This window comes from Meles meles, chromosome 4, assembly GCF_922984935.1.
Source record: "Meles meles chromosome 4, mMelMel3.1 paternal haplotype, whole genome shotgun sequence".
Classification (NCBI taxonomy): domain Eukaryota; kingdom Metazoa; phylum Chordata; class Mammalia; order Carnivora; family Mustelidae; genus Meles; species Meles meles.
The window spans coordinates 164377713-164403045 of NC_060069.1; the positions used below are offsets into that span (position 1 = coordinate 164377713).

The window sequence follows — 25333 nt, forward strand, 5'->3', positions numbered from 1 at the left end:
CGTCTGCGGACGGTGCTCCTCTCTACTTGCACCTCCCGATTCCAGCTGCTGCAGCGGCATGAACGACCGGGCATAAGGCGTGTCATTTAGAAAAGTAGAGAAGGTGTTGGGGGAATTCCAGCGTAGATCGGGGAGACATTAACACATGCTCATTAAGCATGCAAGTAGGTCCATTGGAGTGGGCTGGTGTTCAAGACAGAGGACAGGACTAGAGAGGAATTCAGGAGATTCCTGTTTTTAGGTGGTGTCTGAAAACATAACATTGGACAAGACCAACTAGAGAGTGTTGCAAAGAAAAGATTTTCAGGATGAGCCCTGGGTCACCAATAGCTTCCAGTTCAGGATTGGCCAGAGAACCGGGACAAAAACCAGAGGAACGGGGAGTCAGGGAAGCCACGGGAAGACACAGTGGTCTTTGTAGAGGTTCTGGAGCAACTGTAAAATGAGGACTCGGAAGTGACGATTCCATGTGGTTGGACAACGGATTGCTGACTGACGGGAGCACTCTCAGAAAATGTGAGGACACAAGCGTGGTGGCAGAGTGTTGGGTGTTTAGGAGGAAGTTTCCACTCAAACATGTCGGACTGAGCACAAGCACTAACTTCCATTTCCAAACTCCACTTCCATTAAGCAATAGACGATAAAAACTCACAGTGCAGTAAGGGGAGAGGAGACACCAGGAAACTAAGAGATCAACAAAATTCTAAAGGCTGTGATGAAAGGAGGAATGACTGACCTAGCCGGAGGAAAAGCCGAAACCTGTATGTGGGTGTGAAGCCGTCAGGAAAAGACCATTCTTGCCCATGAACCCAAGGAAGGTGCAGAAATTGGGAGACCTTTGAATAAACATTAGGGGGTTACATCCCTTACCCTCAAAAAAAAAAAAAAAAAGAAGAAAAGAAAACTCTGCCACTGAACTTTTCCCTCCGCATTTCCTAAGACTGCTCTTAGCAGTGTGTGATCACATCGAACAGTGGAGTCAGAACAGCTGTGAAGTCAGGAACCAGACACTGAAAAGGGGGATGAGGGAAAGTCTTACACTCGTGGAGGAGCCCAGTCCCGCTTCTGCCGTTCAGCCGTGCAGCTTCAGCCGCAAGAAGAGTTTGCTGGAGCAGATGGCCCCCAGAAGCCCTGCCAGCATCGGCATCTGAGGCCAGTGGACAAGGAAGAAGCCTGTCTGCTGACAGGCTTGACAGAGCTTCCAGCTCCTCAGAACCCCCATCCTCAGCATGAGCCAGACATTTGAGGAACGCCGCTATGACGAAAGACAACAAAACACATCAAAAAAGGAAATTTTGAGACATGGAGATGGTGCGAGATGTGTAAAAGGACTTTGACAAAAACATATCCTCAGGGGTAGGAGTTTACACCCCTGAAACAAGAACCATCGGACACACTTTCCCTCATTTTCCTCATTACTTACCACCAGTTAGCATACCAAACAATTTGCCCGTTTATCTTGCCTACTGCCTATCTCCCCAGCACCTGGAATAATGCCTAGCACATAGTAAACATTCCAAAAGTATATATTGAATAACGAATGAATAGGATTCAATAAGAAACATTAAGATAAAAGACTCTCAGGAATAAAATATACAGCAACAGATTTTAAAAGTCACTAAACAGGAATATAAAAGAGGGAAATTTTAGGATAGGATAAAAAATAAAGTAGAAAAGAAAATTAGAGGATCAGCTGGAAAATGACTGCAAAAAAAAAAAAAAAAACCCAGAGGAAATATTTATTGGGTGATAGAAATATTCTACACCTTGGGGCACCTCAGGGGTATGGTTGATTAAGTGTCCAACTCTTGGAATCAGCTGAGGTAATGATCTCGGGGTTGTGAGACTGAGCCCTGCATTGCTCCATACGGGGTGTAGAATCTGCTTCAGATTCTCCCTCTCCCTTTGCCCCTTCTGCTCATGCTCTTTCTCTCTCTCTCTAAAATAAATAAATAAATATTTAAAAAAAATATTTTGCATCTCTAAAAAAAAGAAAAAGAAAATTAGAGGATCAGAGCACTTGGGTGCCTGTCAGTTAAGCATCTGCCTTTGGCTCAGGTCATGATACAAGGTCCTAAGATGGAGCCCCACCACTGGGCTTCCCCCTCAGCGGGGAGTCTGCCTCTCCCTCTGCCTCACCCCTCCACCCCAGCTTGTGGTCTCTCTTTCACTTACTCTCTCAAATAAAGAAAATCAGAGAGGAAGAAAGGGAGGGAAAGAGGAAATTAAAAGATCAATCCAGGTGGTCAAACATCTGAATATTAGAGGAGTTCCAAAGGGAAATAGTGGAGGGGAAGAATATATTAAATAATTTCAAAACTCCAGCATAGGTGGATAATTTTCCAGACTGAAAAAGCATGGCAGATTGTTTTTTAAAGATTCCTGCTGGGTGCCCGGGTGGCTCAGTCAGTTGAGCTTCCGATTCTTATCTTAGCCTAGATCATGATCTCAGGGTTGTGAGATTGAGCCCTGCAATAGGCTCTGCATTGGGAGGGGAGCCTGCTTGGGATTCTCTCTCTCTCTCAACAAAACAAAAGATTCCTGCAACACCTCCCATCTCACAGGCTGTTGTACAATAGATTTTTTTTTTTTAAAATATTTTATTTATGTATTTGACAGAGAGAGGTCACAGTAGGCAGAGAGGCAGGCAGAGAGAGAGAGGAGGAAGCAGGCTCCCCACTGAGCAGAGAGCCCGATGCGGCGCTCGATCCCAGGACCCTGAGATCATGACCTGAGCCGAAGGCAGAGGCTTAACCCGCTGAGCCACCCAGGCGCCCCTGTTGTACAATAGATCTTAACACTCATCCCCATTGAGAAATGGTATCTGTGTCCCACCCCTTGCATCTGTAATCAGATGCTTGTACCACAGTGCTGTGACAGTTACCCCACATGAGTTCCAAAGCTGGGCTTGCATTTTGTTCACTAGGGAATTACACGGAGCCCCGAGATTCCGTGTAAAAAGTTTCACTACCCTGATGCCACCTGGCTGTGAGTAAGTCAAGCCGCATAGTGAGGTCACATACTGGCCACTCGGGTTTAAAGCCCAGCTGACCCCCACCCCCAGCCACCATGTGAGGGAACTTGTCCTGGACATCCAGACTAGTCAAGCCCTCGGGTCACTGCAGCCCCCCTGCCGATGCCTGACTGCAACTGTATGAAAAAATCCCAAAAGAAAGCTGCCCCGGCTAATCCTTCCCAAATGTAAGCTACTTGTATGTTTGGGGTAGTGTGTCACATAGCAGTAACGACTGAGGAAGAAAGCACTACTAGGTGCTCGGACGACAATATGCGTGGGTACCAGGGAGGGAGACCAATGCATCAAGCATGTTGTTGAGAAAAAGAACACCAGGGACAGAGATGATCTGTAAAGCTTCCAGCAACAAAAAATAAAACCATAGGGAAATGATTACTAACCTAAAATTCTATTTCCGTTCAAATGATGAATCAAATTTAAGGGTAGAAATAAAGACAAGATGTTCAAGTTCAGAAGGCTGCTAGAGAATGGGCTCCATCAAAATGAGAAAGCAAGAAAAGGAAGAGGAAAACACAGGACTGAGAATCCAGGAAACACCTACGCGGTGGCAGAAAAATGGGTGTTTCCCAGTGGGTTATCTCCATAAGAAGCCAGAACTAGTCCATCACGTGGTGTACATTATAAGTGTTAGAAGGAGCTTTATTTACACTTAGGGCAGAAAGTTCCGGGTAAACAGTAATAGAGAAAAACAAAACCTCCCTTTCCTTCACACCGACTGCTAGCGAACTCAGGGTTATACCCTTCCTTCCTCACCTAGATGGCTGCAGCACCCCTTTCAAGATTCCTGGCTTGTCTTGCTGACCATCCCCATATGCCATTTTTTTTTTTTAAAGATTTTATTTATTTATTTGACAGACAGAGATCACAAGTAGGCAGAGAGGGAGTGGGGGAGGCAGGCTCCCCGCTGAGCAGAGAGCCCGATGCGGGACTCGATCCCAGGACCCTGAGATCATGACCTCAGCCGAAGGCAGAGGCTTTAACCACTGAGCCACCCAGGCACCCCTCCATATGCCATTTTTAAAAGACTATGTGGGGGTACCTGGGTGGCTCGGTCAGCTAAGCGTCTGCCTTCAGCTCAGGTCATGATCCCAGGGTCCTGGAATCGAGCCCTGCATCAGGCTTCCTGATCAGCGGGGAACCTGCTTCTCCCTCTCCCTCTACGCCCCTTCCCCTCCTCTCTCGATTGCTATTTCAAATAAATAAAATCTTTTAAATAATTTTTAAAACTCTGTGACCCAATCACTTTCCTCTAACAACACATTCCCACAGCACACAGGATAAGGCAGCAAGGGTCTCCGTGGTCTGGCCTCTGCCCTCAGTGGGCAGCACTACCCAGCTGGCACCTCTGGGTTTTCATCATATCCTCTCAGCTACATCACATTCTCCCCAGCCACGCCCTGCCCTCCTCTCCAGGAACCCTGCTCTCTCCTCCACCCAATCTTCTTGTCTCCCCCTGCCTCCAGGGCAGGGGCACGCCCCGTGCACCAACTCTGATTCCTAGGTACATGTCCAGTCGGCGCTCTCAGATGTACGCGAAGTGGGCCTGGCGGGCCCAGTTCCTGTGCTTGCTTCTTCCTGTATGACTGATGTCTGGCACATGAGGGACTGCAACTTGGCTGTGACAATGAACGACACACACAGAAATGCAAGCTGCGCGCTCCCTCAGGGCATATGTTGGCGGGTGACAGTCTGAGGAGATGAAACTAATATCAAAGACTGCCCTGGAGAAAAGAGCCTGTTGTTCTGAAAACTAGGAAAGGCCTCATTGGACATTCAAATGGTTTATTTGCATGATTAATAATCTCATTTCCAACAGTGCATCGAGCATCTGAGAATAACATTATTTTGAGTAAAAGCAAAAATCTTCTGGAGACGTTCCCTCTCTCAGGTCCAGGAGCTCAAATGTCCACCATGTCCAGCAGTGCAGAGAGATGGAGCTCGGAGGCAACTTCTTCTTCCCTTGAACTCTGCATCAGCCTTTCCAGGTGCTTCAGCCTGTCGCTCACAGATGGGCCTGCTGCCTCTGACAAGTGCAGCTGCTCCCCTGTCCTGTCGTTCTATTTAAATAAAAAAGAACCTAAAAGTAGTTTGGGGATAGCCATAAACCCAAATATATTCTCTTTAAGGGCAGCAGATCTGGCTCATGTTAGAAACTTCATCTGGAGTCTACTGGGCTCAACCAACGCGCCTCTCAGCATCTGTCCTACACCCTTCCAGCCTCTTCCAGCACGTGTCTATCCTGTCTGCCACCTGCACATCGTATCTCCAGTGACTTTCAGTGTCGGTCATTTCTACAAAATACCACTCTGGAGCACTACGAGCTCCTCCGTCACGTGACCTGCAATACTTAGCCAGACTCTCATCTTTGGACATTTAGTTTCCATTTTTATGATTAACACTACAGTGAACAAAAAACAAACAAACAAAAAAAAAACGTTAATTTTTGTTATATATAGTAGTTTCTTTAGGGCAAAACTGTCAAGTCGAAGTGTACAAATATTTTTAAGGAATCTGCCAAATGACCGAGGTAAACAGCACGTCATCTTAATTTGCTTTTCTCCCCTATTAAAGGGCTTCCAAAAGCCAGTCCAGGAGCATACTTTCTACCTGTCCAGCATTATGTATCTATGATGAAAACTTTATTTTGCTGCTTTTACCACTGGAGGAGGATGGTGAGGCGGAAGGACGTTGAGCTCTGGGCCAGCCAAGTCTGACTTTGAAAAGCAGCTCGGCCACAGAGCAGCTGGACACTCCTGGGTGAGCCCTGACATCTGTGATTTTTACGTTCTTCGTTCATTGATTTTCCTCAGGGAAAGTGAATCCCAGAAAGCAAGTCCGGGGTGGTGCCAAGGCTTGGCCACTGTGTGCACAAACAGAAGCCGCCATCATCACCTTGGCTATTCTCAATGCCCTCACCGCTTGCCGGCCAACAGTTACGGGTTTTGTTCAGTTTTTAAGCATGTTTTCATTCCACTCTCCCTTCATTTCACAAGTAGAAACACAGAATTAGTTGGGCCTCTAGAACACTGACAGATAAGTTTAAGAAAATGTCTTATTTAACCTGACAATTTATTGGTCATCACAACACTGTACGATGAACGGAGACGTTACTTTTCCCTCAGTCTTGAATTCTAAGTCAAATGCCAAATGTCCTCTCCTCCCACCTGAGGGCCAGCAGAGGTCACTGTCTTCATCACGGGTTCAACAGTGTGAGGCAGAGACACCAGAGTCTGAGGAAGGTAGAGGGGAAGGGACATCGAACCCGCAAACACTCCTGAGTCCGCAGACAACCACTGCTGAAGCTGATCTTCAAACCTGAAGCATTGGAGAATGAGGAAGAAACCATTTCACTGTCAGTCACTTTTCTCTTATAAATTTTTTTTTTAAGATTTTAAGTAATCTCTACAACTAACACGGGACTCTAACTTACAATCCCAAGATCAAGAGTCACGTTTCACCACATGAGCCAGCCAAGTGCTCCTACTTCTAATTTTTTAAAGCTTCACTTACTAAGGACAGAACAAAGTTATGACATCAACTGAGAAGCAGAACCATACTCTTAAAATTTTTAGTCTTCTCTTTAATTCATAAGCCCAAATTAGATTTAATGGAAAAGGTGGCATTTATGTAAAAACAAACAAACAAACAAAAAAAACCGCTTTTGGCTGTTACTTAACATTACTCATAATTCTCTCATTTGGTTCATTTTCTCTGGCTTATTTTGGTGTTTATAAATGACTCTTACCTCTCTTTCCTTTCTTCAGGATTTATTTATTTTAGAGGGACAGCCCACAAGGAGAAGGGGCAGAGGGAGAGAGAATCCCAAACCAACTCTGCAGTGAGTGCAGAGCCCAACATGGGGCTCAGTCCCGCAATCCTGAGATCATAACCCAAGCCAAAACCAAGAATCAGACGCCTAGCCAACTGCACCAGCCAGGCACCCCAGTAATTCTTATCTCTTGATAGATTATCCAAATGTATGGACTGATGCTTACAGTTAAAATTAACTCAAAATAATATCCCACTGCCACCTAACACATTCAGAGTTTTTCACTCCACACACCTTTTAAGAAAAACAATCTGAACCAACTGCTGAAATGATACAGACCTAGGAAAATGTACTTTGGAAATCACGGCACACGCATTCACGCTTCCAACACGTACTTCTCATGCCGCCACCAAACAGCAGACCCCGTTCTAGGGCCCTGGTACACACAAGGCCTGGCTGTAAGCAGCTTATACTTTAGTGAGGAGAGAGAGGAATACAAGGTAAGGGAAATGTGGTCTGAAAGTGAGAAAGACAAAGCAGGGATATGACCAGAAGGTTCGGGGGACGGGCAAGGAGGGCCTCACTGAGAAATAGACCTTTGAGCACAGAATAGACATGAGTACAAGGTGAGCCATGGGGTATCAGGAAGGTGGCCAAGGACCAGCAAACACAAAAGCCTGGCCGTGCCCTGCCTGGAATGTTGAAGGAGCGGAGAGGTCAGAAAGGAAATGGGATGCAGCTCATGCAAGGCCTGCCCAGCTCATAAAGATTCTGCCTTTGCCTGGAGAGGAAGCCACTGGAAGGTTATGATCAGAGGTAACAGTTGAAAGGCTCACACTGGGTCTGCCAAGACTAGACCACAGCCCCTACAAAAAATGGTCTGATTTTGAATCTATTTTTCATAGAGAAAATAGGATTTATGGATGAACTGAACGTGGAGAGATAATTCCAAGACATCTGGCCGGGGCAATTGCAAGGACAGAGCCCCACCAACTGAGAAGACCATCAAAGGAGGAGCTGAGTGGGAGAAAACTGGGTATTAGATTTGGGATGTTAGCACTGAGATGGCTATCAGGCATCCTAAAGTCACTAACTCAGGGGTTGAGATATAAATTCAGAGTTGTCAGAATACTGATGTTATTTAAAAATCCATGAAACTGGATGCTTTCACTGGGGAGTGGGAATGCAGATGACACAGGAGACAGGAGGGAGTGTGGGGGGTCAGGAAGAACCAGGAGAGTCCTAGGGGCAGTTGCCAGCTGGGCAGGAAAGAGACTCGGGGCCTCCTGGGAGCAAGGAGGGAGAGAACAAAGGTATGGAACACTGCCGGGGACAGGTTCATGTTCAGTTCAGCTGTGTGCAGGCTGCAGTGACCCTGACCAGAGCAGACGTGCAGGCAGAGCGGGGGTCAGGAGAGACTGAGAAAAGAGAACAGAAGTGAGGACCACACTGTTTTGGGTTTATGGTCAAGGGAGCAGAAACTCAGGGATGGTTCCCCGGTCTCGGTGCTAGGGGGCGAAGGGGATACAACAGAGAGGGATGCTCACCAGAGTGTCCTGAGTGGGTGGGAGATGGGATCCCAGGCAAGGGGAGGGGCTAGACCCAGGGAGGCTGCTGGGGGTGGGGGGTGGAGTATGGACCGCCTTGCAAACTGCCTTCTTCCTGGGTCACTCAGTGAGACCATAACCACGGCGGTGGGAGACACAGAGGAGGGTCTGCCGCGTGGGACAACGCCCCAGCAGCCTCAGGCTGGCCAAGCGCAGAGAGCTGGTGCCGGCCACACACTCAGCACTCATGATCCGTGGAAGACACTCCGGAAGCCACACCTTCTTCCCACCAGAAAACTTAGGACTGCCTCAGCAATGAACAGTAAATGAAACGCATTTCCAGTAAGAAACAGCGGAAGACATACTAAGGCCCTGCCTCTGCCTTCAAGGAGCTTGTCCTTCACATGTCTGCCTGGCCCTTTTCAACCAAGTCACGTCACTGGGACCCTTACTAATGCAGCAGGAAGCAGCCTCAAGGATACAATAAACAGAAGGGAATGCACTTACCTCTTGCTCTCCTCTTTCTCCAGCAGCAGACTCCGGGACAGACACTGGGCCAGGAGCTCCTGGGTAGAGGCTCCGCACATCAGATCTTGGGTACTGGGAACCACCACCTCTGGGCTACATTCCACATTCCTCTTCCCTTTGCGGTGCGTGTGCGGTAACGGAGCCGGAAACTTGTCCGCAGGATGAGAAGACTTTATCCCCAAACTGTAAGTACATGTTTTGAGACGGGTATGGTCAGGAAGGAGGGAGAAAGGGTTTCTCCAGCATCAGGAGTGTGGGTGTAGACAAAGAGTCCCAGACCTTGCCTATTTCTGGCTTCCCTTGGGGTCAGGCTTGGGCACAGTGGGAGGGCAGCCTCTGCCTTACAGACTGGGCTTCCCTTCTCTCCTGGGCAGTTGGGTGCTCGGAGCTTCTCTCCTCCGAGTTTGGTTTCCCATCCCAGGGTCAGCAACAAGGTCTCTATTTTCCCCTAATATTGGCGAAGTCCTTGTTTTTACATTTAGCTCCTGAATGCCTGTGTAAGTAATCTTCACAAACAGTGGGAGAAAGCGGATCTACTATTTTTTTCTAAACAGATGCCAATGTCTGTCCTCTTCTCACTGGTTTGGCATGGTACTTCGTCACATGTGGTTGTTTCTGGACTCCCCGATCTTTGTCTGCTGTAACTTGACTGTACGTTCTGGTATCAGACACGGCAGACCCTCCTTGTTATTCTAATTCAAAATTTTCTGAACTGCTACACATTTTTTCATCCTGATGAATTTCAGAATTAACTTGTCAAGACCAGGGGTATAAATCCTTTTTGACTAGAAATGCCCTGACGTTACAGTTAAGAACTGACATCTTCACAGCACTGCATTTTCCATCAAAGCTAGCCGGTCCCTCATTTATTCAGGTTTTCTTTGCACCTTCAGGGCCCTGAGACCTCCTTTCACAGGGGTTTGGTGCCTTTCCTGGGTCAGTTTATGTCCCTGTGTTAAGGGTTTGTTGCTGCCGTGAATGACAATCTTTATCTGCTGTAGGCCTATCTGTCTGATCACCTTGCTGAACTCTGGTAACTTTCAAGGTGTAACTACTGATTTTCCTGAACTGACAGTTTTACTGTGTGGAAATGACAGTTCCTCCTACCTTTCAATATTACTGTCATCTAATCTCTGTCCCTGAACCGGACATTTCCAGGACAACAGTGAACAAGTAACATCAGGGGCAGCTCAGGCTGGTTCGGACATCAGTCCGATGTCTAAGCAATGTCTAAGCAAGAAGCATTTTTTTTTTCTTGGTAGTTTTACGGTAAAAAGCCTTATCAAGCTAAGGAATTTTTTTACCCAAGTTTGATAAGTTTTTTTTTGGAATGAGTATAAATTGGGGTGGGAGGGTATAAATTTTAAGAAAAGCATTTAGGGGCACCTGGGGGGCTCAGTGGGTTAAGCCTCTGCCTTAGGCTCCGGTCATGATCCCGGGGTCCTGGGATCGAGCCCCGCATCGGGCTCCCTGCTCAGTGGGGAGCCTGCTTCCTCCTCTCTCTCTGCCTGCCTCTCTGCCTACTTATGATCTCTCTGTCAAATAAATAAATAAAATATTTTAAAAAAAAAAAAGAAAGAAAAGCATTTAAACACTGAAATGATCACTGTTTTTCTGCTTTGACAGCAAATTAAATGAGTTGATTTCTGTTGATGTCGTTTATCCTGGGATGAAGCCTCTGTGAATCTTTTTAATGTACGAGATTGTACGTGCTAAATGTTTTATTCAGTGCTTTTAAACCAGGTTTATTAAGTCGGATGAGATGTCAGTGTTCTTTGGTCTCCATGCTCCTGGCTATGTTAGGATTTCAGAGTCAGGTTTGTCTGATAAATGACATGTTTGCATAACGATTATCTGTTCCTCAAGTACTTGTCAGAATATACACACAATGGGCTAGAACATTCGTTCTATGTACTCTGGAGGAGAATAATCCAGTTTGTTCTGCTGCCTGTCGGGACAAATATACAATGGGCACAGATCTTACCGCTCCCGGCACAGATCTTACCGCTCCCGGCTCAGATGTAGCTCCTTCTGTGTCTGCATTCTGGCTTGTTCCCATGACAAAGGAACATCATATTTTTTCAAGTGGTTTTTAAAAAAATATACACATATCTGACCATCTTCACTCAGAGCCTCTGAAAAAACAATGTAAAAACAAATGAGAAAATATCAAAAGAGGAACAAGTGACTGCTTGAAATTTGCTTAAATACACCGATTTAAGGACAAGCCCTACTGATTAATTAAAGTTACACAATTATGTGACTCCCAAGCTTAACTGAACACACCCCAGCATCCATGGGTCATTTAAGGCTCGGACAGGCTCACGTCCAGACTATGGCATGGCCAGCGTAAGTACTCAAAGTCACCAAACTCAAACTTGGATCCAGCCTAGGGTCCCATTTCAGGGAGGTAGGTCCAAGTTCTCCTGGAACATTCCTAGCTCCTCCCAGTGTTTACAGTCACCTAGAAGTCACTGACATGAGCCCACAGCACCGAGTGCTAAATACCTGATGCGACGGGAAGCCTGGGGGGCGTCCAGTCGCTCAGCGTGTGGTTGATGCACAAAGCAATGACATCGTCCCATGGGATGTCAGCGACCGAGGGCCCCGTCCCCTGGTCCGGGCTTTTGCTCTTCCACCTGCGGTAGGTTCTGCAGAGCAGGTTTTGCACCTGGGACTGGAGGACAGGCTGCGTCTGGCGAGAGCTGGGGATCTGGGAGGCATACTGGACGACCATGGAGCACACGGGGAGCCAGGGCGCTGGAGAGAAAGCACTTCCTCAGCTGCAGGGTTTGGCCAAAGCACAGGCAGCCACTACACGAAATGCGCTCCCTCGACATGTTCTTAGAAAAAGACAACTGTGTATTTAAGACGTTTGCTTTCGAATTTGAGAACCACAGAACCACAGAGGCTGAGGGAGGGAAGAGCATCTCCCTCCCTGTGTCCCGGTAAGAGACGCAGTCACTCCGGACAAAATACACAACAACGAGTCCGCCCTAGAGGCTCTGACTATCGGGGCCTGTGGTTGCACCAGAAATCTGCATTTTAACCAGCAACCAGGGGCTCGGTACAGGAAGTCAGGGTTTCTCCTGGGGAACCCTGTCCTAGCTCACAGCACAGCGGACTTACACGGATCTCCTTCCCTTGGGTTTCCTCCGTAACATGCATCTGTCGGACCTACTGAAGGCCACACCCCGAAGTTCAGAAGGACACCGGAGGCCTCTGTCCCACAAGGCCCACGAGGACAATAGTCCTGCAAGGCCACTTGTTGTACCACATAAGTAGCAAAGAGCCTCCTCCCTCCTACCAGCGTCCGTAGTGGAAGAGACAACCTCCCTGCCCAGCCCAGGAGACCTATCAAGTCTTCACCCAAACAGCCTCACCCGGGCACAACCAGAGTCACAGAACAGAGGCTTCGCCAACAAGGAAGAAAGCCTGGTGTTAAGGCGGTACTGAGCGGCAGGGCCCCGGCAGAGCCGGCGTCGCAGGCAGGGCCCCCCGGACCCCAGGCTCTCTGCCCCCACGCCCTGTGCCAACGGCAGGACAGGACCTGCTGTCAATTGCAAAACCACAGGCCTTGGGTTAAGTATCCCTCCCGACACCACTCACCACCTTCTTCCTTGGGCTGTGCGGACACCCCCAGACCGCTCTACTGGTGGTAAAGAGCCTAGAGCCCCCCCCAGTACAGAGAGCCCCAACCCTGACTCCTGAAGCGAGGGCAGGTCCGAGCAGGTACAGTGTGGAACGGGGAAGGAGGACAGACGAAGCTCACGCTAGTGCCCAGCACCTGCCAGACTCAGTACCGGAAGAAGGGAATCGGAGGGCTTGGCTGTCCCACATTCCTCCCCAGCCAGGACACCACCCAGCGTGAGCACGCACCCTCTGGGGGCGGAAGGTCCATCTGTGGCAGCTGGAAGCTGAGCACAGCCTGCCTCAGCCAGGCCAGGTGCTCCGGGGCGTTCCAGTGAAGGTGCGGGAGCAGCCGGCTGCCCCCCGCCTCAGCGAACTCAGCGACAGGCCAGGACAGGTTGCACAGCTGTTCAGAGGACACGAGGGAGGCCAGGAAGTGCAGCACACTGTTGAACAGCTCGATGATGGCTCCGGGCTCCTGCGAGGCCAGGCCGCCCTGCCGCCTCTCTCTTCTGTCACGGAAAAACCGGCCACTAAACTCGCGCCCAATGCCGTCTTCCACGTACTGAATGAGGGTCTGGCAGCAAAGGTCAAGGGAACAGGGGCAGTGGGAGACCAGCCACTGCACGGCCTGCGACACCTGAGACACAAAGACAGTCAGAGGAGGCTCGGCTCAGCAACTCGTCCCGTTTTTCAGAAAGAGCTTCCTGAAGCTGCCCCGCCCCCGGCGGCCACAGCGATGCCCCAGCAAGCGCCAGCCCAGCAACCACACTAGGAAGCAGGCAGAAACTTCCCCTGCAGATGAGTCTGGCCTCCTAAGCCTCCCAGACAGGGGCTCCGGGTCCCATCCTTCCCCCCGGAGTACAGCCTGCAGGATCACCCCGGAGGTGTGCGGCCCCAGGGAAACCAGCCCCGAGCGTCGTGTTCGCCGGGCCAGGAAGGGAAGCCGTGTCTCCCCACGCTTGGGAGGACTAGCATCTCCGCACGCCCTGTGCTCCCCGCCTGTACATCCTCCTTCCCTCAGCCGCTCGCGCTGTAATGCCCAGCACTTCCTTCCCTAACTGAAGCTGTTACAACAGAGCCTCTGAGCAAAGTTACATGAACAATTAATTGGCTGCAGAGGGCAAGACTGGGGGCATATTTTATCTTTTATTTTGATTTCTGCTTATATTTTTTGAACCAGGCCTGTCAAAACAATAAAGTAAAAAAATCCAAGCGGTGATATGTGGAATTTGAGAAACGAAACAGGATCAAAGGAGAAGAGAGGAAAAAACAAAACAAGCCGAAATCAGAGAGGAGGCAAACTGTGAGCCACTCTTACGCCCGGAAACAGACCGAGGGCTGCGGGGGGGGGGGGGGGGGGGGTGGGCAGGGGGTGATCGGGTGATGGACATAGAGGAGGGCGCGGGATGGAATAAGCACCAGGGATTATGTAAGACTGATGACTCACAGACAATTTACTCAGAAACCAGCAACGTGATACATTGTATGGTACTGAATTTACATAAAAAATCATTTTTTAAAAAATCCAAGCAGTAATATACACTACATTTAAGACAGAACAAAAGGGGACAATTGAAATGTCCTAATGGGCCTTTGAACGTGATGAAGACGACATTGGGGAGGGCGTGTGCTACGGTGAGGGCTGTGAAGTGTGTAAACCTGGCGATTCGCAGACTTGTACCCCTTATGTGTTAACAAAAATTTAAAGAAACAATGATGAAATGATGACGACTTACCTTCGTTGTGCCTTGTAAGTCATTAATGGAATCAGGGACCGCGGTAACGGTGTACTCTGAAACCAGCTCAGCTGAAACCAAATCCCGCAGCATCAGGCCTTTGACGGAAACACGTGGAGGTCACCGTCCTCCGCGGTCGGTGCGCAGACAAACACACATCTCCCCGCACCGACCCCACCCTGCCCTGCCCCCCGCTGCCCCGCGCCCTCCGGCGCCACACGGCAGGCGCCGCATCAGACCAGGGGCTCGACCCATTCATTAACCGTGCAGGTCCACCAACAAAAGTGCCTTCACAAACCAGCTTCCACGTCCTTCTCCATGGCGTCCCCAGCCGGGCTAGGTACGAGGACCACGAGTGGCAGCGCAGGCTGGAAGGGCTTGGCCTGGAGAAGCTGCTTGAGCTGCAGCAGTGCGGACAGCCAGTACACGTCCTCCTCCGCCACGTCCTCGCTCTCCACTCTGGGCGGAAGCAGCAGCATGAGCCCACTGGCTCCCAGGAGCTCCTTCTGCGTCTCCACAGCATCGAGGGCGCAGTCGCTGAGAGCTCCGTGAGCCACCTGGAACAACACCTAGACCATCAGGGGGGACATGCCGGGGACAAACCAGCAGAGACGGGGAGCCCCTGAGCAATGCAGCCAAATGCTCACCACTTGCCGGGCTGCCCTCCCTCCCCGAGACTGTAAATTAGTGCAAGAAGTAGCCAGGTCAACAGATAATTCAGCCTCTAGCCGTAACGGCTGGAAGACATTACCTTAATCCGAACGATACCCCTTAAACAGGTATAAAAACAGGTAAGCCCGAAACACAAACCAGGTATGCCCATGACAACAGACTGGGGTAAAGGTAAACCAGCAGCAGACAAGGGATTCTGACCAGTTTCTAAAAAGCGTCGTGCAGATGGGAACCACCACCGGATTAAGGATAGACCTGAAGGGCTAGAGACGTAGGTATGGAAGGAACCAGACCAGTGGCGCCTGCAAAAGCCCTAAGCACTCAGACCCAGTGGCACCAAGAGCCAGAGGCGAGGTTCAGGACCGAATGGACAAGTCACACACAGAGCCGTCCAGCCATCTGCAGGCGGCCTCTAAGTGCATCCTGCCCCCTGCGCAGGCGTCCGACCCTGACAGGATGCAGGCATAGTGGAGGGGACTTAGCACTGGCCACTCTCACTTGTCCCTCTTAGGGACAATCCAAAGATTCTTTGGAATCCTTTCCAAAGAAACCAAACAGTGCAACAGAGAGACGTGCAGGCCCTGACATTGGGGCCCCCACAAAGATGGGCTTGCTATTCAGTTACCCTCCACGCCACCCCAAACACGGAACTTATGACCAGCCTTTTAGGGCTTCGTTCAGGTACAGCAGTCTCAGGTAAGGTGCCTGAGGAGAGCCTCCAACCTAAAAGAGAGACTAGAATAATAAAGGAAATCCAAAGAAAACAGATAATGCATGGGACATAAGAAAACTCAGAGCTCGAAAATCCTAATTTCCTCTGATGGTGCATCCAAAAATCGTCACAAGATGACATGATAAAAGTCAAATGAGGATACGAATGAGGAAATGAACTGATAGATATGGAACAAAAACTCAACCGGACTCTGGATTATAAAGGCAACGAGTCTCCAGAGCACAGTACATACAAACAAGACAGAAAACAGGGTAGGAAGGATAAGATGCTGGGAGGGTTAATTGAGGAGATCCAGCACCTGTCTCCTAGGAGTCCAAGAGAGAACAGAAACAACCAGAAGGCAAAGCGGTGGCACCGAGACGCACGAACGTCCCACAAGTGGAACAGTCGTCTCCAGCCCGCAAGGACCACCCAGCCCAGCAGTGTGAGCGCAGACGTCAGCACCGGGCACACCCAAGTGGACTTTCAGAACCCTGGGGACAAAGCGCAGGCGTCGGGAGGGAAACAAGCAGGCCACGGAGAAAAGAACAGGAATCGCCTGAGACATCTCAACAGCTCCGGACGCCGGGTGACCACAAAGCAAAACTGGAAGGAAAAACCTTTCAACCCACACTTCTACAAACCTCACTAACCCAAAACGCAAATATGAGGGTCAACACGTGTCCAGAGAGTCAAGGAATAGGAAAATTCCATTCCCACTAAGATCCTTCCTTTGGAAGAAGCTAGAAGATGAGCCCCACCGAACAGGACACGAAACCAAGAAAAAACAGCTGCTGCTGCCGACAGCAGGACCAAGTAACACTTGGTAGGAGTCCGCCTGGTGCTACGGACTCGGCAGCTCCAGCCCACTGCACCCAAGGGCGCCTGTGTGCGGTGCCACCCGCGGCAGCTCTGGGCAGGGGCAATTAGTCCAACCTCTCGGAGCCTCAGGTTGTTCTTAGGTCAAAGAGGGTTCATAGGAGCTCGCTCACCTGTGGAATTTACAAAACCAAACAAATGAGCAAAGGGGGAAGAAAAAAGAGAGAGAGACAAACCAAGAGACAGACCGTTGACCACAGAGAACGCACTGATGGTCGCCAGAGGGGAGGCGGGTGAAACAGGCGACGGGGGTTAGGGAGTGCACCTGTCATCATGAAATAAATACACAAATAAAAATACCGGAACCAACACAAAATAAAATAAAACACGTAAGCAAGCAGGAGTAGGAGAGGGGGGAATGACAGTCATAGTTTGGATTACCAACACGGAGGAGGCATGCTTGACACTTCCTCTCCAACAGCGTCCCTCTCCCACTGGGACATTAGCTCCTAAAAACGGGGATTGGTGTTGCTTGGTGCTACATCCCCAGCACCTGGAATAATGCTTCAAGACAGAGAAGTCACTCCGTAAATACTTGTGAAATGCAGACCTGAATGAATGTGAAGGAGAGAGGCTTTCTCTCCAAGAGGTATAAGCCAGTCCCAGATAGATTAAAAACCAAAACAAAGAAACAAAGCAAACACTTTGTTTGCTTTGTAATGGGAGGAAATGAACAAAATGACAATCAGGAATGCTCGGAGAGCAGAGACCCTGTTGGTGCTATACAAACAAACAATAATATAAAATATTTAAAAAAGGGGGGGGCTCCTAAGAGTACTCATACCCAAAGAACGTGCCCAAGGCCCGAGTCAGCATGGGAAGGAGCAGGGCCAGGCTACTGGTACGGAGACCCACACCCTGGGATGAAGGTCAGCCCAGAGGGGAGCCAGAGGACGGCACTTTCGCAAAGAAGGGCAAAGCGAAGTGGTAGAGCATGAGATGTCCACAGCCCACATGCTGGCATATTTGGGTAAAAATTAATGAAAGATACAGAGAAAACTACATTAAGTGAGAAAATAAGGCAACTATTACTTGCCAAAAAAGTAAGAAATGTAGTCACAGAACACTTGCTGGTTCTGGGGCAAACAGCAGTCACACGGCCATCAAAATGTGACCCCGCTCGCTCAGATAAGATAAAGTGATGCCGTAGCCACCCTGGAACCTGGGGAAGGCTGGGGAGGACCATGCGGTAAGGTTCGCTCCTCACCCAGCATGGGGTGCAGCCATGAGGACACCCGCACGATCCCACCTTCCAGTGCCCATGCCCTTGCACGATCCCCTGCCCTGCCTCGCTTTTAATAGACAGAATCAGACTAAAGCGACGGGATGTCGCTTCTCCAGTTGGGTTACAGAGAGACTCTGCCAACTCGCCCAGCTGACGGCAGCCGGCCGCCACGTTGTACGCCGCCTTGTGGAGAGGCCCCAACCACAGGCCGCAAGCAAGTGAACCGAGCCGGCGAACGAGAGGGAGCTTCGAAGTGATCGTCCCTCAGTCACGCTTTCAGGAGACCAGGGCTCTGGCTTACATCTTGATGTCTACCTTGTGAGGAACCTTGAGCTCGAGGCCCCCACTAACCCTCCCCTGCACTTCTGACCCACAGAAACTATGAGGTAATAAATGTTTCGCTATTTTAAGCTGCTAAGTTTGGGAGTAATTTGCTGTATAGGAAAAGATATATTTTAATGGGAAGTCAGTGAAGAACACCTGAAGCAGGTAAGCCAAGAAAGAGCAATGGAAGCGTGTGATCTGGAAACACAAGAGAAGTCACACCCTGGGGACGGGGGCTGGGAGAGGGCAAGGGCTGTTAGGCCTCATGATACGTCACGAGAGTCATCTGACTTTTTAAATACCTGCAGGTCCTGCTTTGATTCAAAGACTTGAGAATAAAGGTAAGAGGAACAGCAAACTGTCCAGCCGGTGAAAGGTGACTTTATGGTCACAGGAATAAAGGGAAGAACATGAACCAAGACATGACCATGACCCCGAAACAGGGAGAGCATAAATGGCTCTTACCATCTTTATGCTTCCTCTGTATTTCCTATATTTCTGAAGTTTCGTACATGTATTTCACATTTAGAAATTAAAATAAGTAGTATTAAAATGGAAAAAGACAGGCACCTGGCTGGCTCAGTCAGAGGAGCATGTGACTCTTGATCTCAGGGTCGTGAGTTCAAGCCTCACTTTGGGTGTGGCATTTACTTAAATAAAGAACTAAAATAAAATAAAAACCCTATAACCAAACTACAATTTAAAGTAGTTCCCATTTGAAGAGGGAACATAGACTATAGTATCACTTGCAGGTGAGCAAGGAGTGACACGAAGGTGACTTTTCTTAGGAAGAGGAGAGGTCTGGGCGCAGTAGGCCAAGTCAGGACACACGGAGGCGAGCAGATTCTCACTGAGCCCTCATCTGAGCACGCCGCCCAGCGGGCCCTCATGAGACCTTGGTGCAGTGAGTCATGACCACGTTAGAGACGGCACCACAACTACACTTGAGGAGCGGCCAGAGCAGCCCTTGTAATCCCAGATCTACTCCAGTCAGGAGCCCACACTTTCTCCCTTGCGCTGCTATACTCCAAGCAAATAAAATACCCACCTGGGTTTATCTGAACACATACGCTCCTACCACGGCTACCTACAACTTATTTATGTAGGCTTGCAGCTAATGAGGAAGCAGGTTCTCGCTGAACAAGAACCAGGTGACAGCTGCCAGAGGGGAGGGCGTGGGGGCTGGGCAACACGGAGGAGAGTGGGAGTCACGAGCTTCCAGGCATGGCATGAGTAGTCGGGGAGAGAAGGCACAGGACAGGGAATGGTCAGTGCTACTGTGACAGCGCGGTGTGGGGACCTGAATACACCGAGCTGAGCACACCGTAACAGACAGACTTACAAATCATCATGCAGTACACCTGAGATTAATGTCAACACTGCACACTAACCACACTTCAATTAAAAAAAAAAAAAAAAAGAAATCTCTTGGGGCGCCTGGGTGGCTCAGTGGGTTAAGCCTCTGCCTTCGGCTCAGGTCATGATCTCAGGGTCCTGGGATCGAGCCCCGCATTGGGCTCTCTGCTCAGCAGGGAGCCTGCTTCCCTTCCTCTCTCTCTGCCTGCCTCTCTGCCCACTTGTGATCTCCGTCAAATAAATAAAAAAATCTTTAAAAATATAAAAGGAATCTTTCAGGGAACCAGTTACCATCTGTACTATACAAACACCTATAAAGGACAAAAATTAGAGCTTACAATCAAAAACCGGGGACAACTTGAATATAAAACAAAACCAACTGACCTGAAATGCCCAACACTGAACTTCCACAGTGGCTGTGACCCCGTTCAGTGAAAACCACACAGGGTTAAAAACCACTCGTCCTCTGTAAAAACTGATGTTATCAGGAAGCTGTTGTAACAAAACGTCAGCTACAAACCACTGACACAACAGGCGTGCGTGTTTGTGAAATGCTCCGTCTCGGGCCTTCCCGGGTTCATTACCAGAGGCCCGTGGAGTCCAGGGCTTGTGATTATGTGAATCCATGCATTTGTTCAGGATGGTTCGTGAGTTGTCACCAAGTTCTCAAAGAGGCCTGTGACCTGAAGTGGTTAAGGCTCACTGCACTCCTGAGAATCTAGGCTGGTATGTCACACCGAGAGGTTTCATGGGATGTCATCAGGACACGAGGAGGAACATGACACGGGCTTCTGAGCCTCCTACACTCCTTCAAAACCACTTCAAGGTATTTCTATGATTCCAGTAATGTCTGGGGATGAGTGAAATAAGAAAACCACAGAAGTAAATACTCAGGATTCTCACCCACCTTTATACACACATTGACAGCAACAGTTCGGTCCCCTTTGCTGCTGAGCGCGTGAAACAGAGCGAGCGTCTGGATGCCCCCAGCCTTGCTGTTCGCGTCGCCCACGGAGCCATCACCTCCCATGAACTTGACTTGTAACCAGTTTGCTAAAATTCTGTGAATAAAAGAAAGTAACACCTTCAGAAAGATTCTACTTCTAAATGTAAACTATAGAGATTTTTAGGAAAAGTAACGAAGAGAAACACTAGACATGCAGGTTCATAGACACCAACTCTTGCTGCGCAGCTGAGCTAGACAAAACAGCTGTGATGGCAAACGGCAGCTAGAACTCTCCGGGGCAGCAGGACGGGGCGCCCGTGAGCCTGCTCCACCGCCGCATGACTTACAGATCTGAAGCACTGAGAAGACTGTGAGCGGCAGAAAAGGTCCTCCAGAGGCTGAAATGCAGCTGACCCTTGAACAACACAGGTCTGAACTGGGTGGGTCCAGTTATATGCAGATTTTTTAAGTAACAGTACAGTACTAAAAATGTATTTTCCTTATGATTTTCTTAATAACTTTTTTTCTAGCTTTATTATAAGAATATAGTACGTAACAGATATACAAAATACATGTTGACTGTTTATGTTAGGCTTCTGGTCAACAGTAGGCTATTAGTAGTTTTGGAGGAATCAAAGTTATATTCAGATTTTTATCTGTGTAAGGGGAACTGACCTCCCTAACCCCCATGTCATTCAAGGATCGACTATATACATGTTTTACAGAATTAAATTCCATGCCTGAGCTCTTAAGAATTATTGCAATGTATATTTCTTAGTGAATAAACTTATTAGTGAATCGGAAGACAGCTGTTTTGTTCTAAAAAATGAATCATCACTTAAATACTTTTAAAATACCACAAAACTCTCTTCTTTGCTGAGCTGTCTTACAATCTTTATGACTTTTTCCTTAGCTCGTATGTGTTTCAATAGTAACTGCTAAAAAAAGGAATGTATTCAGGGAACTTAGTACCCTTACCCACCACTAACAGGAATGGAAAATGGTGCAGCCACCGTGGAAAGTTTGGCAATTCTTCAAAGACTTTTAAACATAAAGTTACCTCGCAACCTTGCAATTCTACTCCTAGGTATGTAACAAACAGAACTGCAAACATGTGTCCACACAAACACATACACATGAATGTTCACAGCAGAATTATTCATAATAACCAAGGAGCAGAAACAACCCAAAGGCCCATCAACTGATGAATAAACGTGTTATACTCATACAACGGCCTGTTACTCAGCCACAAAAAAAGAATGAAGGACTGGTATCTGCTATAAGATAAAATCCAGAAAACAGGATGGCTGAGTGAAAGGTGCCAGTCATAAACCTACAGACAGGAGGACTCCATTCATACAGGATGTCGAGAACAGGAAAACACACAGAAGACAGGAAACTTATTAGTGGTTTCCGGGAGCTGACAACAAGCAGGCATGACGAGTAACTGCTAATGGACACGGGATTTCTTTGTTCTGGAATTCGTGGTGATGGTTGTACCACTGTGAATATTAAAAACCAGTGAAACAGAAACTTTAAATGGGTAAAATCTATAACATGTGAATTACATGTCAATAAAGTTGCTAAAAAAGAAAAGTAACATGTTCTGCTTTGAAGTGACTTCTGAAGGCAGTTTGGTTACAGGACATAATGCCATCTCAATTTCCTGGATTTCTTTCTTAAAATACCAGGGTTTTTTTCCTTAAAAAAAAAAGGGAACTATAACCAACACACTTTAAACTGTCTTCCCCCAGAATTGACAGTGAAGCAAGCCCTAATCAATCTGCTCAGCACGGCTTTAAACGAGGATCGACTCTTAAATGTTCCAGGGCCCAGTTTACAGCGTAAAAATTTAAATAATCTTAAGTGTCAACTTCAAATCACAAACAAAACAGACTACAAGTCCCTCATGCCTAATGCTCTCAGAGAAGTCACTCCGATTCCTGCAGTCGCCTTCTCGACCTCAAAGCCCAGAGAGGGAAACCCTTCCTGACCTGCCAGGATTCCCGGGGGACTGCTCCTCTCCATCAGGCAGCACCAGCACCAGCTTCCAAAACACACGCTCCCGCCTCCCAGGGAGGTGCTCGGCCACGAGGGACGGCAGGTCCAGGGGCACCCACGCTGCGTCACTGGAAGGGGTAGAGCAGAGCGGGTTAGCCAGCGCACGAGCCCCAAGCGCGAGGAGCAAGCACGGCGGGCTGTGACGGACCTCAGCAGCTGCCTGTAGAAGTGCTGAACCTTCATCTGGTGCGCCGTCTTATTCCGGAGCCGCCTTAACCTGCAGAGAAAGGAGAAGGACACTGTCTGCACGAGGCCAGCTCAGTGCCCGTGCAAGGAGCTTGACAAATGACTTACTGATGTTCGCAGTGGACAGTAACTGCTTATTAGTAGCGTCTCCTGATGGGGAATGCTTAGGAGACCAAGAAAACTTCTGCTGATGAAGAAACCAATTAGTCAAAAGACTTGTTCATCCCACAAATATCAAGCAGTCATCTATCGTCCCTAGCGCCAGCCACGGGAGATGAGCAGTGCACAGACAAAAATCCTGCCCTCTAGAACACGCTCTTGAGGACAGAAGGACTCCCGTCATCAGGAATGGACATGGTACATCCACAAAGAGCAGAAGAGAAACAGGTGATTCTCAGTAAGATTCAACTACCAGGCCCTGAGTGGCTGAAGTGGAAAAGGCACTTGAATTCAAAGCATGTAGGACATGTCACATGTCCAGAACTGGAGAGGAAAACAGCTTCAGCAACACAATCCTGCACCTATCTTCACTTTCTCTGATTAGGCCCGTCTTCCCGCCAAATGCACACATTACTCCCCGCTCTCTATAAAGCCAGGAGCGGTGGGGGAGCACTAGGCAGCCACGGCAGGCTGAGCGCTAACCTGGTACAGGAGATGCCCACTTTCCCTGCATGGCCCAGGTCCAGAAGGCCCTTGGCCAAGTTCTCCTGAGCAATGGGACACTCTGCACTGGGCACCAATGCCCTGAGCCGGTCGTTCATGTCCACACAGCAGGGTGCTGCAGGGAAGGCTCGCATCTGGCGCCTCAGTTTCTTCCGGGCCGCGACGGCTTCCCTCCACCTGGAAGACACAGCACCGTATCACCACTGGGCACTTTAGAGTTGACTACAGGGACAAACACAAAAGCACAGTCCAGCGCCGTAGCAGACGGAGCACATTTTCTGGCAATGGTTAGGTCCTTTTCAGCAAGAATCCGCAAACTGAGAAATAAATCAGAATTAAAATGAACACTGGGCACAGGGAAGGCGTGACGGCAGATGAGTGGTGGTGAACAACAAAACCAGCGAGCTTCAATTAAGCACTGAAGCCGAACCATGTCTGGAAGCCAGTCTGGCAAATACGGGTACAAATTCGAGACACACCCATACTCTGACCCAGCAAACACCACTTCTGGGAACTTCTCTCCAGGTGTCTGCACACCCGTGTGAAATGTCTGTACAAGCACAGTCACCGCAGCACTCTCTGTCACAGCTACAAAGAAAAGCCACGTGTAAGTCCATCAACTGAGAACCAGGTAGGTCATTCAAGGGGCCACTGACTCCTGGAAGAGTCCAGTATGCGGTGGTGGTCACGGGCCTCACCGGACCTCGAACGGAGTTAAGAAGGGCTGGCACGGAGGAGAGAATGTGCTGTCGTCTGTCCCACCTACCACAGAAAAGGGCAGAAGGCTTCTGGATGGGTACTGAGCAGTTGCTTCTGAGGAGGAAACTGGAGGTCTCTTGTGGAGCAGAGACTCATTTCTCCCTCTAGTCCCTTGTACATGGTTGAAACTTCAAGGTACACTCTTACTTACTTTAAATGAAATTATGAAATGAATCACCATACGACATAGTACATGCCCAGTTTAAAGATTAATGATAAATAAGACAGCCACATACTTTCATCCAATTGAACAGCACTGGCCGTGACCAGCACTGGGCCCTACTCAATCACACCCCCTCCTGCTCCCGAAGGTGACCACTATGCTAAGTTTCTGTTCGTTGCTTTCCTTTCCCTCACGGCTATACTACTATATATAAATCCGAAACAATCTACTTGGAGTATACACTGTATGTTGTACACATTTCCCTAAGAATTGCTTTTTTCACTATAAATTATGTTTTAGAAATTCCTCCACGTGGGTGCATACAGCTGGGATTTGTTTGGCTTATTCACGGCCATCTCCCTGTGTCGAGAGCAGCGGGTAAATGAGAGAAAGCACCTATAAATACTTGTGGAAACACAGAACAGCTCCCAATCTCATTCCTTACTTATCCCCTTAGCGCCCCCCATCAGGAAGGAGCGTGTTTCACCTGCGTATGTAACCAACTATCTCCGAAAGCATAATCTTGTCAAAGGCTCTCTCCACGTGCATCCATTCCATCTGTAAGGACAGAGGACTCACCGCTGGAGATACCTGCAGAAGCACTGAAGTTCCTGGAGGGTCTCCTTCGCAGCCTGGAAAATCTCTTCCCCAAGAAACAAGTCCACCAGCTGGGCACAGACATCCTCACAGCAACGGGCCATGCGGACCTTCTGGTCTGTCTCCACTGCACTCCTACAGAAGACGGCAATCAGGGTGGGGACACGGCACCCCGGCCCACGCACACGGAGGGCTTGCCCTAAAAAATGGCAAGAGCCACAGCCTTGCTATTGAAATGTAATCATGTCTCTGCCACGAGAGAAGCTCTCCGTCAAATAAAATATTTTTTAAAAAAGAGAGAAGCTTTAAGATTTTCATTTTACTTAATGTGCAGACACCTGAAAGATAGAGAAAAAAAGAATGAACGCGGTATGGGGTACTACATCACAGGTCCAACAGAGCCCTTGCAAATAGTCAATAAGCAAACCTTTATCTTCATAAAGTAGTGACAAATTTTCATTTTTAAATGACCAGTAAGAAACTACAGCACCTCATCAGCAGTATCTCATGTTTGCAACGAGAAGCGACTCAAGTACACAACAG

General features: G+C 48.7%; 1 protein-coding gene across 2 annotated transcripts in view; it reads right to left on the bottom strand.

The window, feature by feature from the left end:
- Positions 1–4799: 4799 nt before the first annotated feature.
- LOC123940590 (minichromosome maintenance complex component 3 associated protein) overlaps positions 4800–25333 on the bottom strand; it is a 48911-nt gene continuing 28377 nt past the window's right edge. Inside the window, exons 16-28 of one of the 2 annotated variants that reach the window (XM_046003510.1) lie at positions 24785–24925; positions 23251–23448; positions 22571–22639; positions 22356–22490; positions 20323–20476; positions 14546–14804; positions 14248–14345; positions 12758–13148; positions 11387–11638; positions 10884–11013; positions 8858–9061; positions 6199–6349; positions 4800–5091 (exon numbers count right to left, since the gene is read on the bottom strand). In XM_046003510.1, the coding sequence (XP_045859466.1) occupies positions 4933–5091; positions 6199–6349; positions 8858–9061; positions 10884–11013; positions 11387–11638; positions 12758–13148; positions 14248–14345; positions 14546–14804; positions 20323–20476; positions 22356–22490; positions 22571–22639; positions 23251–23448; positions 24785–24925 (2341 nt within the window). In that variant the 3' untranslated portion in view covers positions 4800–4932. Of the gene's footprint in view, positions 5092–6198; positions 6350–8857; positions 9062–10883; positions 11014–11386; positions 11639–12757; positions 13149–14247; positions 14346–14545; positions 14805–20322; positions 20477–22355; positions 22491–22570; positions 22640–23250; positions 23449–24772; positions 24926–25333 lie in introns of both variants that reach the window. The other variant, XM_046003509.1, reaches the window with a different exon arrangement.